This window comes from Lissotriton vulgaris, chromosome 3_1 (assembly GCF_964263255.1).
Source record: "Lissotriton vulgaris chromosome 3_1, aLisVul1.2, whole genome shotgun sequence".
NCBI classification, from domain to species: Eukaryota; Metazoa; Chordata; class Amphibia; order Caudata; family Salamandridae; genus Lissotriton; species Lissotriton vulgaris.
In genome coordinates this window covers 2003586663-2003601682 of record NC_141689.1, presented here as the reverse complement: position 1 = coordinate 2003601682, position 15020 = coordinate 2003586663, and the positions used below count along the sequence as shown (strand labels likewise).

Genomic DNA, 15020 nt, shown 5'->3' with positions numbered 1-15020 from the left:
AGGGGCCACTGGCATGTTTATGGACCACAACGAGGCATGCAGGCTAGGGCTAGTGCTTCTTCCCAAAGCTGTACCCGAAGACGTCTATGCTGTAGACGGAAGGCGATTGGTGACGGGGCCCATCGGGCAGCACACGGGGGTCCTTTCGATGAGAAACGGGAGGAACCATTTGGAACAAATCGATTTTAACATCATCCGAGCTCCCCAATATGGCGTCATATTGGGATTGCCGTGGCTACAGAAACACAACCCCTCTGTGGATTGGCCGACACATCGCATCGAAATGACGTCACTGTATTGCACCCTGCATTGTGGAATACAAACGGAATCCCTTGACGCAGATGAGAGCGGGAGTCAGACGGTGGCAACAGCGGCAGAAAAAGATGTGGCTCTCCCCCAGGCTTATCACAGTTTTGAGGATGTATTTGATGAGGTGAAGGCGGAAGTGCTACCACCACATAGACAGTTTGACTGCCAGATCGACCTGGTGCCAGGGGCCAGCGTTCCCAGCGACAGGCTGTATGCCCTGACGGAGCCTGAAAACATGCATCTCCGGGGGTACCTGGATAAACTCCTCAAGCTAGGATTCATCCGCCCGTCCAAGTCTCCGGCCGCCTCGCCACTCTTCTTCATCCCGAAGGCTAATGGGGAGCTGAGAGCCTGTGTGGACTTTAGGGCATTGAATGCGATAACCATAAAAAATCGGTACCCCTTGCCTCTCATCAGTGTACTTCTGGAACAGGTCAAGAAAGCTCGTATCTACACCAAGTTGGATTTGAAAGGGGCATACCATCTGGTACGCATGAGGGACGGAGACGAGTGGAAGACCGCCTTTAAGACCAGGTTCGGCCTTTTTGAGTACCTCGTCATGCCGTTCGGTCTGTGCAACGCCCCGGCAGCCTTTCAGTACTTTCTGAATGAGGTATTCAGAGAGGAGTTGGATATCTACGTGGTCGTATATATCGACGACATCCTCATCTATTCGTCCAGTGTGGAGGAGCACGAACACCACGTCAAAGCGGTGCTCCAAAAGCTGAGGGAAAACATGCTGTTTTGTAAACTCAGCAAGTGTGACTTCCACGTCACATCCGTGGAATTCCTCGGAGTGATGCTGAGTCCAGAGGGACAGGAGATGGCAGAACGAAAGATCAAGGCGGTGAAAGAATGGCCGGTGCCCCAAAGCGTGAAGGACGTCCAAAGTTTCATTGGCTTCGCCAACTTTTACAGGCGGTTTATAGATGGATTTTCAGGATTGGTGGCCCCAATCACACAGCTACTAAGGAAGTCCAAGGAGTTTGTCTGGTCCCCTGAAACGAACACAGCCTTTGAGGCCCTGAAAGCGCCTTTGGTAAGGCGCCGGTGTTGGCTCACCTCGATCCGGATCTCCCCTACGTGGTGGAAGCGGACGCATCGGATGTGGCGCTGGGGGCTATCTTGTCCCAACGCAACAACGACACAGGGGTCCTTCATCCCGTTGCGTACATGTCCCGCAAACTCAACGACGCCGAACGCAACTACCATATTGCGGAGAAGGAGCTTCTCGCAATCAAGGACGCCTTCACCGAATGGAGGCATTGGTTGATGGGGGCAAGACATGTGGTATCGGTGTACACGGACCATCGGAACCTACAGTTCATGACGGCCACAAGACACCTTTCTCCCAGGCAGCTGCGGTGGATGATCTTCTTTGCGGGGTTCAACTTCCGCATCACATATCGGCCGGGGACGGAAAACCGGAAGGCAGACGCCCTGTCCCGTCAATCTGCAGTTAAGGAACCATTGCCTGCGACCGAGCATTCCATCATTTCCCCGAGGATGGTATTGGGGGTTATCCAACCGGATACTTTCCTGAGGGGAATAAAGAGAGGGATCAGGTCATTCGCATGGCGGAGGTGGCTCCTCAGTCACAGAGAATGGCAGCTGAAGGACGGGATACCCCTGAAGGGCAGGTGCCTATTGATACCCACGCCTAGGCTAAGGAAACAAGCATTCATCTGGTGCCATGACTCTCCATGCGCAGGTCATTTGGGCTTTGAAAAAACGGTGGCTAGCATGGGACGGCATTTCTGGTGGCCAACCATGAGAGTGGATGTCAGGAGGTGGGGACAGGAGTGTCCTACGTGTGCTACCATGAAGGCCGACCATGGCCGAACCCAAGGGCTCTTACATCCACTTCCAACCCCGGATAGACCATGGGATAGCATATCACTGGACTTCGTGGTGGGCCTACCGGTAGACCAGGGGATGACGGCAATACTGGTGGTGGTGGATTACTTGACGAAAATGGGGCACTTCATCCCCTGCAAGAGAGTCCCTACGGCCGGGGAATTGGCGTCACTACTCCTAAAGAATGTGGTACGACTGCATGGATTACCTGGGGTGATCGTGTCGGACCGGGGGTCGCAGTTTACTGCGCAATTCTGGAAGACTTGGTGCACTGCGCTGCATGTTAAGACCGCCCTGTCCACCAGCTACCACCCTCAAATGGACGGCCAAACCGAGCGCCTGAATCAAACGCTCAAACAGTATCTGCGATGTTTTGTGGACCAGGGCAGGGAAGAATGGGTCGACTTGCTATGGGTTGCAGAGATAGCCTACAACAACGCCACTCACAGCTCCACACAGTCATCTCCGTTCTATAGCAACTATGGCCAACATCCCAGGTTCTTGCCATTTCTACATCCGTTCAGAGAGGACAGGATTCCCGCCACAGCGGACAGGGTGGCACACATAAAAGACACGTTGATGCGCTCAAGGGCTGTCCTAATAGAGGCCAAGAGAAGATACAAGGCTGCGGCAGACAGGAAGAGAAGGCCCGGGCCACTGTACCACACTGGAGACTACGTCTGGATATCCACAAGAAACATGAGGTTTCGAAAGAACAGTGTGTTCCATCCCAAATACATGGGCCCCTATCGAATTACCAAGTGTATGGGTCCCGTGAACGTGAAGGTGTGCTTGCCCCAGTCATTGCGGATACACCCTGTCTTTCATGTATCATTGCTCAAACCAGCACCATCCAAGCCGTCTGGGACACGTAGGCCGGTATGCGTGGAGTCGGAGGTGGAGTATGAAGTGTCGGGCATACGGGCGTCCAAATGGCGCAGGGGGAAGCTGTGGTACCTGGTTGCGTGGAAAGGCTATGGCCCGGAGGAGCAATCATGGGAACCGGCTGAAGGGGTTCATGCTCCGCGCTTGGTCTCCTTGTTCCATCTGCGTTTTCCTGCCAGCGCTGGCCCCGTGGGGAGCCGCTGAGAGGGAGGATGTACTGTCAAGAATTCCTGTCATGCGAGGGGAGGAAAACGGTAACCAGCGAAAACGGACTACATCTCCCAGGATGCTTAGCGGTTGAGAGGTTATGTAAACAGGAGAGCTGTTACATAACTCAAGGAAAACCCGCCCTTATGTAAACAGGAGAGTTGTTACATAACTCAAGGAAAACACGCCCTTATGTAAACAGGAGAGCTGTTACATAACTCAAGGAAAACACGCCCTTATATAAACAGGAGAGCTGTTACATAACTCAAGGAAAACACGCCCTATAAAGGGAGGAACCGGGAGGTACAATGCTGTCGGATATTGTGTTTACACCGACGTACCTGCTTCGTGAAGAGCAGTGTTCCGGAGTGGTGCTCCAGTAAGGCAAGAACGGAGGTAGGTCGAGTCGTTACTCCCTGGGCCGTGTCTTGCCCCATCGTCACCTGTGAAGGACCCGGAAGCTCTACCGGTCAACCATTGAGCTTCGCTTTTTGACTCGGCTGAGTCAAAGCGCAGTGGCGCTTTTTCTGGTTGGAGTCGTAACTCCCAGCCCGACCAGAGATACAGGGACTGCCAGCTGTAACGCACACCAGGAGGTGTTTGCCGCGTTACAGACTCGGAAGTCCACAGGATCGATCGAGCGGCTGCTCTCGGTTCAGTCTTCTTGCTTTTGATTGGGGTATCGGTGACGCATCACCAGGAGGTGACTCCGCGTCCCGGTGCAGTCTGAGGAAGAGGTTGAGCGGCTGCTCCCTTCAGGTAGAGATCCCGGCTGGGTGTTTCCCTGACTCCTCGATTCTCCCCAACACTCTTCGTGCCCCTCACAGCCTACCGATTGGCATTGTCGGCCATTTCATTTCTGCCCTCTGTTGGCATACGCCGGGATCGGCGTATATGCAGAGGACGGTTAGGACCATCCGTGCTGTGGGCTGGTAACGTACTTAGCCTGGAGGATTCCAGTGACTATAACTTTTGTTTACTCTTTGTATTATTTTTGCCTTCATTAAAATAACTAACCCTTCACAAGTGGTTGCGTCCTCATTATCGTGTCTGTTAAACGATCCTGAGACGTTCAGGGCGTTACAGTTCGGCCGTCCTGCAAATGTTTGGGGGGTCCCTAGACCCAGTGTGTTCGCTGATCTTGAGTACCCAATGTTGATCGATTATCTTCATGATCTGACTGCTAAACTGAGGTTAATTCACCAACAGGTCTTTGAAGCACTGCCGACGCAGACGGAGGGTCCAGGCCACCAGCTCCAGCCCGGAGACTGGGTGGTCACAAGGAATTTTGGCCGCAAAAGAAATTTGGAGCCAAGGTTCACCGGACCCTACCAGGTGCTCCTTGCCACGAGGACTGCTGTTCGTTTGGAGGGTCGCAAGCACTGGGTGCATGCCACCCACACCAAGAAGGTACCCATCCCTTTGCCAGCGGACTCGTGGGTGAGGAAAGGCATCGCCTCGTCTGAGGGTGAGGTTTTGCCGAACTTTGTTCCATTCAGCGACGCTCAGCCCGTTGGAGATACCTCAGTGCAGCCGGACGATACTGTTGAACATTTGTCATCAAAGGACTCAAGATCTGAACAATTGTCTGGTCGACAGGATTCTGTTTCATCATCTGACCAACTGTTTGAGGATCAGACACGTCCTGGGAAAACTCGATACTTCCTTCGTTCCCAAACCAAGGACAAATAAAATGTTTCCCCTTTTGAAATTCACGTTACCCCATTATCACCCTGAACATTTTGAATAATCGTGATTTTTGTTTCCATTTTGAGTTTCTTTTCCACACATGTGTTTGTTTCCACAGCTAGGAGATTTTGTATATACTGTTTAATTAAAGTACCTTACATCCGGGTGGACCGTAGGGCCGTGCGGGTACTTCCTTCTGGTTAGTAGGTCCTGACACTAGGTTGGAGACCGCCGGGTCCTAGGAACTCCTAGTGATTGACTATTGCTACACAGAACGAAGTGCGTCAAGAACGTTGCGGACGGTTTTAGAGGATGGCTTTCTCGAAGCTGTCGGAATTGGAAAAGACTCAATCTCAAAGATTCGAATTGCATAGACTTTCACGAACAAAATGCTTCATGTTTCAGGTGTTCTTTCTGTTCCTAACTGTTTCTTCGTTATTGGTGGGTGGGGTGTATTATATGATACAGTCGTTGCTGCCTAATGCCTCACCTACCCCTTCTTCTGAACCTAAACCTACCTCCACTGTTTCTCCTCATTCTTTTCACATTCTACCTCAACACGAGCAGGTTAGACGTGCGGAATTCATGAACAATTCCTTCGTTCAGCTCCTTCATCAGCATCAGTTGGTAATGAACACTACAAATTGTTGGGTGTGTGGGTTAATGCCACATACCACCGATAAGGGAATTCCGTACTTGGTGCTTCGTTACAGTTCCCAGGGTTCAGCTCGAGCATTCCAAACATTGTTTCGCAGCGCACTAGATTCTTACCCCAATCGAGAGCCACGTTCTCCCCACTTTGGTCCCGGTCCGTACCATAAGTCTTTGGCAATAGCGATTGCTGATTTAGATAGGGATATCTCTGATCCATCGCTTATCCCAGATGAAGAGGTGCGAGCCTACAGGGATCTGAGTGAGGCTGAGTATAGCGTGCTAGTGGGTGATAGACAGCTCAAAAGTTCATCTCCTATATTGATCGTATCCCACCTTGGTAATTTCTGTTTGAAAGGTCGTGGCCGAAGCCCGAGAGCTCACCTTGGGGAGAGTGCTTGCACTGAAACGTATGTTTTACCAATGCTCTCTTCCCCTGTTCTCCTGACTGCTAAGGGTACGTACTTTGTTTGTTACGACCGTGCATATACATGGTTGCCCCTTGACTTCTCGGGCACCTGTTATATCGCAAATTTGTTGCCACCAACCTTTACGGTTGCCTCAGATTACCACAAAACCAGAGTCGTGGGAGGCGTGATTAGCAAAGAAGACACTGCCGGTCAAGAAGCAGGAGACTTCTTTAAGGGTTTCCTGCCGTTTGGGGGACCTATGGTCAATAGTAGGAACCTGAGACAGTTGACCCGAGTGGTGGAATCGACTGCTAATATCACTGCGAGTGCCCTTGGCAATATCACAGCAGAGCTTCAGGCTGATAGGCTTATGACGTTACAAAATCCTATGGTTTTAGACGTCGTCTTAGCAGATAGAGGTGGAGTATGTAAGGTGATCCATTCGAGCTGTTGTATTTTCATTCCTGACAACGCTCCGACTGTCTATCAAGCCATCTCGAAGTTGCATAAGATCTCTGAGTCCATACACGTGGACGTAGGGGATTGGACGCTACTCGGATGGTTTTGGGGCCTAATGTCGACTTAGGGTTGGAAGATTCTGATGATCACTGGGGTTGTTGTAGCATTCCTGTTCACGTGTTGTCTTTGCGTGCAGTGTGGTCCTGCCTTATGTGGCCTCTGTGCTACGACGTGTATAAGGCGGCCGCCTGTTACCAAAGGAACGCTGATGGATAGAATTATGTTGCAGCAGCATCTGGATGGTCTGATGAATATCGAAATCGATTCTGATTCCGACTAGTGCTTGCCTACATGAGGGCAAAAGGAGCGTCTGAGGTTCCGTGACAATTGTAAGTGGTGTTCTCGACTCGCACGAATATGGTCGAGTCTGGTATCTATGAACCGCAAATGACGAGTTTGGTGGGTGTACGCGTTTTCGCTATGCTAACCTAAACCGTTCGTCTGTTTCGTGGGTTTTTCCATCTGAACCCACGGGTTCCATCTTAGATACGGCATCCATTTTGTTTCTTGCCCTCAAGTAGCCAGCGAACAAACGCTGTCCGCTTCGCGACCCTGGGATTCCCAAGCTCTTGCGGAAGACACGTGTTCCTTTGAGAGTGTCTTTATGACGAGGGGGATGATACTGTAAGGCAGATGGCCCCGCTGGAGGCTCATCTTGCCGTGCCGGTCTATTATCTCAGTTGTGCATTTCATTAGGCACGTCCTTTGATTCCTGCAAATTGTGTTTCCTGATACCTCCCCTTTTACACTCTCTTCGATCTGTTCGCTGTCCTCGTCTTCCTCTGCACCTGTTTAGTCTCTTCCTTGATTCGTTTACAGTCGAACGGAATGCATTAATGGTGGGAAAATGTACTTTTACAGTTGGGAACCGCCAAATGTTACTGTGATCACGTTCCGGGCCCTGAATACATGAAAGCGACCCCCTATGATATTTATTGTGGGAAGTGGGTTGTAACCTTTTGTTTGTAATGTTATCCTATGACCGAAAACTGTATAAGAAGAGCGATCCACAGATACAATTTGAATCAGACTCCGTGAACTTACATGCTGTGTACTTCTCGTGACTTCTGTGTTCCCTGCAGTAAATAAACCTCGAATCTTTGACGCCGAAGGAAGTGTCCCGTGTCTCTGTTATTTGTACGCCTGAACAGGTAACCCACGAAGGTTTTAGGTGTTATCCCTGGCACCGCTGGGTCTTAGAATAACCCAGTCCTTCACTGCAGTCACTCTCACTCTGCAGTCACTCACTCTGCAGTCACTCTCACTATGCTGTCACTCTGCAGTCACTCTCACTCTGCAGTCACTCTCACTCTGCTGTCACTCATGCTGTCACTCTCACTCTGCAGTCACTCTCACTATGCAGTCACTCTCACTATGCAGTCACTCTCACTCTGCAGTCACTCACTCTGCAGTCACTCTCACTATGCTGTCGCTCTCACTCTGCAGTCACTCTCACTCTGCAGTCACTCACTCTGCTGTCACTCTCACTCTGCTGTCACTCTCACTCTGCTGTCACTCCCACTCTGCTGTCACTCCCACTCTGCTGTCACTCCCACTCTGCTGTCACTCTCACTCTGCTGTCACTCACTCTGCTGTCACTCATGCTGTCACTCTCACTCTACTGTCACTCTCACTCTGCAGTCACTCTCACTCTGCAGTCACTCATGCTGTCACTCTCTCTGCAGTCACTCTCACTCTGCAGTCACTCTCACTCATGCTGTCACTCATGCTGTCACTCATGCAGTCACTCTCACTCTGCTGTCACTCATGCTGTCACTCTCACTCTGCTGTGGGAAGCAAGGTTTCCTAACAATAAATAGGAATTTGAACTTTCACTGAAGTGATGCGTGTGTAAATGTAAATTTATGTGTACAGTTAATTGAAATAATGTGTTATTGGTTCACATTAATTTTCACTTCTGTAGCTCGCGGGTGTGTGGGGCAGAATTAGTAGCATATGAAAAAAAATGAGAGAGCGGGAGGGATCTAAAAGAATATTAAATATTGTTTACAGTGTTGTGAATTTATATGCAGATTAGTCATGCAACCAAACGTGCAATTTCACAAAGGTGGACATTTGATGATATGTTGTGAAAACTTTAGACCCTCTTTCTCTGTGTGTTGTCGTTCTTGCATGAAGAAAGGAAGTACAAGATATGATACCGTAATGAAGAAATATAAGAAAAATTTCGACATTCGGAAAGACCGAGAGGGACACGCTTGACTTAAGAAATCATTCGCCCCCTGGTGTTTAGGGCTCGTAGCGATCACCCCCGCGTGACGTCATTGCAGGTGACGTGGCTCACGTCCTGGAAACCTTCTGTAAGGGGCTGCCTTCTTGTGTGGTGTGCTGTGGGTGTCCGTGTGGGCTTCCACGGGGTTTCTAAAGTCGAATCACAATTTACACCGATTACGGGAGCGGGGAGGGGGCGAGGAAAGACACAGGACACTTCCACCCGAGGCAGAGGTTGCTGTAGTGGGGTTACCACGCTACAAGATCTTCCTAAAGGTTGAGGCGTCAAAGCATGAGAGTGGGGGCTGCTGGCACCCAGCCCGGGCACCCCCAGTAGGACAGTGTGAGGGAGGTCTGTACAGCATACCCCTCCCTGCACGTGTCTATCCCCTCCCTTCTTTGCCCTTCCCTGGTAGGCCACCGTGGCAGTGTGATAGGGCCCGGAGTGCTGACCCCCTGCTCCAGCTGACGCTCGCCGCCCTCCGATAAAAGGTTGTCCTTCCTCTGTGGGGTTCGTGGGGGGTGGGCAGGTCCACGCAGTGTGTGGCTGGTGGAGGAGCCAAGCCCGGGTTTATCCACTTACAGACCTGCAGGCAGGGAGCTGTAGGGTTTGACTCGTACCAGCTGCTCTTCCGCCCTCACTGGGGGCCTCTGGACTCCCATCACGGCAAGGCACAGGTCAAGGCAAGTACAGTGCGCCTGCTGGAAACCCGAAACTATCGCGGAAAAAATAAGAGCGAAGGAACAAAACATGGAGAAATTGAACACTAAAAATTAATGACGAAGGGCAAAATGAAAAGAGTAGTCCAATCTGTTCAAATGGAACAACGAGATTACACAAAAGCAAAAGGACATTCTAGTAAAAATAAAAATAACTATTTTAAAGTTACCAACAAACTAATATGTACACCTTAGAAACAAGCAGCACTTAAACGGATCGCGAAAGAGATCCAATTGCAAAAAAAAAAAGAAAAAAGCCCGCGAGTCGCGCGCGCGCCACTGCTAGCATATGTCTTCAATTACCGCGGCCCTGACGGCCGCGATAATTGAAGATATATGGCCTTCTGGTGCGCGTAACAGACACCAATAGGCCATGGGCGGCGCTACGCGACCGCGCACGCTAAGGCCAATGAAAATGGACCTACGAAATAACACGCACGAGCTGCGTGGAATTTCTAGGTCCATTTTCTAAACCCCCGGGAAAAGGACTCTCGCTGCGCGACACTGCATGCGCAGTGTACGGCAGGCCCGAGACCTAAAAAAGTTACAAACTGAAAGATAGCTGTACTGTTGGAGAGAAGGTAGAACTATTGCCTGATCTAAGGGCTAGTGCTTGAGAATATAAATTGATTTCATGGGCACCTAAATATTAAAAATGGGTTAGTGTTGAAGAAAAATAGGTGTTGTGATATTTAGCTGTGTGAAAGAAAAAGCCCCTTTTTGCATGCTCACCCCCATTTCTAGCTGAAATATATTGCTGGAGTTTAGACTGTGTACACTGTCCAGAGCCCAGTGTATGTGCTCAGATTCCTAAAACTTGTAGGTATTGGCTAATCTCTGATGGGCATATTTAGCTCTCTGATAAGACCAATTTAAATGACACCTTTAGACTGCAGCGCTTATTGTGCCATCCACAATGTGGCACAGGAAAACTGTAGCCTGACTACTGCAATGTAAAACCTGCAGTGCGACATACTAATATAACCATTTTTAAAAGGTAAAAACCTCTCTTTTAAATTTCAGCAAGTCAGCCCTATCCAAGCCTTGTAGCCCGCAAGGTAGGTTGCATGGTATTTAAAAGTGGGACATGACCCTGTAAGCTATTTTCACTGTGGTAGGTCTAGCTTTTCTTTATAGAAAACCGAAGTACAGATTAACTTGGCATCTGTAACTGGTGAGAAGGACCTGAGGATGATGGAGCCCCTTCCACTTGCAATCCAAGGACTGAAAGATCTCCAAGGATCATAAGGCTGACATCCTGGGTGACTGAGAGCATACAAAAGCTGAAAAGGACATGCCTGTGACTTTTCCCAGCTGACCAATTGCAACCTAGACCTGTACTGTACTTTGCTGTTACCCTTTGTCAGATGCTCTGAAAAATGTCTAAGTGCTCCCCCTTAAGGTCCTGGGCGCCTCTACTTTTGTGGTGTTGTTTGGACACCAAAAGAAGTTTTGGCGCTTTTTAAAAACTTTTACTTGAACTCTTCAGGGGGCCGACCGCAAAAAGAATCCTTCTGGCAGTGCCACAGCGTTGGAGTGAATTTCAGGTGTTCTACGCATGGAGAAGAGTTTTTCCTCTGTAAAACTACTAATTCTCTTTTCAGATTGGGACTTGGAATTATTTTATTAACTTCCCTTCTTCCAGGCCCTACCTGAGCCAAAACTTTATTACTTGCGGTGGACACCAGTCACCCCCAACTAATAAACCATTTTCTAATGGGAATGAAAAACACATTATACTTTAAAAAAAATAGTATACATGAATTCATGCGTGAAGGCTGACTATTTGCTGGGTAGTATCGGTAACAAATCTGTAACGCTGCTGGATTTCTATTATTTCAAAAGTAGGAATTCTCTATTAGCAACTGCGATTGTGTGTTGTGGTGAATCAATCGGATGGTGTAAAATAATTGATCTGTATATATTGTTTATTTTTACATTCTATTTTATAGCATTTGTATCACTCTCTGTAGAGCCCCCCTCTTTCACACAAGCAATTACCACATCTATCTTGGAAACTGCGTTTTATTAAAACTTGACAGAAAGAAAGGATATAAAACGAAATGAAGAGACACAAACAGCTTTGTTCCCCTAGATGAGGCAACTAAGATGAGATCGTGGACTCCCTAATAATGCATGGGCTGTGATTGCTGTGCGGCACACACGTAGCCCACACAGCCCGTGCTGCTTTGTTTTAAGCCTTCCTTGCCCTTGTTTCTCTCAGTGTGAGCCCGCTTAATTGGCTCGAAAAGAAAATAAATTCCAACAGGCGCCCCGGGATACATTTTTGTTCACTTTAAAGCCAAAGCAGGCAACATGTTTCAACACTTTCCCGGTAATAATGATATTTTCTTATTATTTTTAGGAAATTCATTCCAAAACGTAACAGGATAGTCATCGACTTTGATTCAATTAACGGCGGTAGAAGTGGCCAAGTGCCTCTCTGAGTTGCATCTCATTAAATTTCAAGAAGATTGTGAGGATCCTTTTCTGCGGAGCTGCTAATGCCTTTCATCTTCAAGTAATGCATAACTTTCCAATAGATGCCATAGATCAAGGAAACATCTGAAGAATTCAAGGCCTGCAATTTCTTCATAAGGAATCGACATTTTTAAGCTATTGATTTATGGGTCTTCCGAGAGGCCATTTTTTTTTACATGAAATCTGTTACATGCTGCATGCTAGATGTGTATTTACTTTACAGGCCTGATCTCTGTGCAGTCTAAAACTGAATTGGTGCCTTAGACGGCTGTTTTCTATCTATTCATGGGTTGTCCTAGGCTGTTTTCTACTTACTCATGAAGAGAATAATTTAGCGGTGTTTATTAATGACTGCAGCGGTCGTTTCCGAGACTTTGGGTGAAAACGTGCACATACAACTCAGTGTTACATGTCTGAAAATGTGCGTATAACAATTTTTTCTATATGGTTTTAGGGACGGAATACAATATGCTATTCGTATCCTTTTTTTTTTTTTTTTTTTTTGCTAAACACTGTCGCAAAGTATAGATGCCATATGGTGTTTAAGACCTACATTTCATTTGTTGCCTTAATTTTTTTTTAAGTTAAGTTTTTTGCCCATCTTGTCACACTGCACCGATTTAGCTAATTGACACTGAATATGGAGAATTAGATTCCCCTAAATGAATGTTTGTGTTTAGTAACTAAATTCGTATATTGACTGATTATACATGACATATTTTGGATATAACTGGCTTGTTATAAATGTACTTTTTTATCCCGCAGTTTCTCACGTTTATAGTGCAGAATAACTTGGGTTAGATCTCAAGAACATTTGACAATACGTAATAAAGTGTATATCTTGAGAAGCCCTATTTGATTTAATTACATCTGTAAAAAAAAATGACCGTGTCTAACTACCAAAGATAAAAATAGACCATTTCATAGGTCGTAAGCTGCTCAAATTCAATGGTTCTGTGAGACTACATTTCGGATTTTTTGGGGGGATTAGTTGACCTGTATGTTTGTAATTAAAATGTTATTCGAATAGACGTGTGTATTCTCGTTTTTCTAGCCTCATGCAAAATTCAAACGTACCCGAAAGGAAATTAGGATGTGACACTATTAAAATAGTGCTGCTTTTGGCCCATTCGCAAGCACAAGATGATGGACAGCGCCAAGAAACATTTCACTTACCCCCAGTCAAGAGATCTGGTTTAAAGCCATTGTGCTGGTGCTCACCATGCCATGCCAGTTTGGAACCAGCCATATGCAAATCAGTCTTGTCCTGATCCCCATGGGAACAGTCCAGCCCGAACTGCCAGGCCAGGTCCTCCCTGGACCGGAAACAAGCACCCTGGAACCGGTTTCAGGTTGTCATCCCTTGTCAATCATGTTATTCTGAATCCAGTAGCACAGCAATCCAGGGATCCACGTCTGGGCATAGCCATGGCCCCTTAGGGTGAACATAGCAAATGCAACAAGTTGATGGACAGAGTGCGGAAACGTTTTAAGTACTAACCTCACTCATGTGATCTAGGTTGAATCCATAGCTCCTTTGGTGAGAAGAAAAACCGATGGATTTAACAAAGATCTTTGACTGGGGGTGAATATTTGATAATGTTCAGCATTCCGTCCGTCATCTTTTTGTGTTGCTGTTTTGGCCTGGTCGCCATTATGAGGTTCAGAATAATTGTGGCCAATGTTAAGCTTCTTACATATTTTAACCTAAACATTGCTTTATTTTCCTAGTATTGCCATACATTATTTGTTACAAAGGTTTTAACTGATCATGTACTTAAGTATTTTTCAGTTTTTGAAAACAATAGTCATTTTTATGTGACCCACTACATTGTCCTCAGTTTCCTAACTTCATGACACCTGGTAACACATTTCTCCTAAGGTTGCCTGCAACTGTTGTGCTTTCAGGCAGTTTCATGGCAAAAAGAGAAATAGGTATTGATGGTTCAGTAGGAGCACTGACGGGTATGTATTGCCCATCCCTTGGTACTATGATCGTAGTTTAGATGACTTAATTAAATCACAATGCCTTCTATTTACTCCAGCAGTCCCGGAAATAACCCTCATATCTGAACTGTAGGAAAGAACTTAAAACCCTTTTTCCCCACCTTATTGTTATGGCAGTAGCAGCTGTTAATTCGTTTTTGGGAGTGTTAGGTGCAATTATGGAAGTTGCCCACCATCCTACTACTGTCCTTGTATACTTCCTCAGTCTGGCAGAACATTCAAAACATGAGTGTGAGGGGTGTAAAATAAAGGTTGTCACAATCATTGCAGAACCACCTGTATTTAGGTATACAGTGACTTATTGTGAATGTTCGACCTGGTTCTCTCTGAAGGGTTACCTCCAAACCTTTTGCCTTCACCCCTCCTGTTTTGCTGAATTCATCTGTGTTGGCTTTAGGACTCTGTCACTTTACCACAGCTAACCAGTGCTAATGTGCTTGTCTTCTCTCCTTTGGACATGTTAAAATTGACTTACACCCAATTGGCACATTTATTTTACTTATAAGTCCCTAGTAAAGTTGGACTACATGTACCTAGGGCCTGTAAATGGAATGCTACTAGTGGGCCTGCACCACTGATTGTGCCACCCAATTAAGTAGCCTTTTCAAACATGTCAGGTCTGCAATTGCAGTCTGTATGCAGTTTTAAACTGTCATTTCAACTTGGCAAAATAAACCTTTTGCCAGGCCTAAACATTCCCTTTTAATAGATATGTCAGACCTAGAGTAGGCCCTCAATAGCCCACAAAGCAGGGTGCTTTGTATTTAAAAAGCTGAACATGCATGTATTTAAGCTTTACATGTCCTGGAGGTGAAAAAACTCTCAAATTCGTTTTTCACTACTGTGAGGGCTACTTTTTGGGTTCCCTTATTACATTCAAAGTGAGGACTTTTGGTTGGGAACTGGTAGAAATTTCTTGTTTACCCTCAAATGCATTGTAATTCAAAATCCTATTTAATGGTAAAGTCAGATTTTAAGTCACAATTCTGAAATTGCCACTTATTGAAAGTTGGCATATTTGTGTCCTTACCATTTGGTGCCTGCTGCCTGTTC

General features: G+C 47.0%; 1 protein-coding gene across 1 annotated transcript in view; it reads left to right on the top strand.

Annotated features, from left to right (window-relative positions):
- The window catches only part of DCTD (dCMP deaminase), a 231273-nt gene extending 218286 nt beyond the window's left edge, over positions 1 to 12987 (top strand). Inside the window, exon 6 of the mRNA XM_086962464.1 lies at positions 11845 to 12987. Coding sequence (XP_086818590.1) covers positions 11845 to 11926 — 82 coding nt within the window. The 3' untranslated portion in view covers positions 11927 to 12987. The remainder of the gene's footprint in view (positions 1 to 11844) is intronic.
- The last annotated feature ends 2033 nt before the right edge of the window (positions 12988 to 15020 follow it).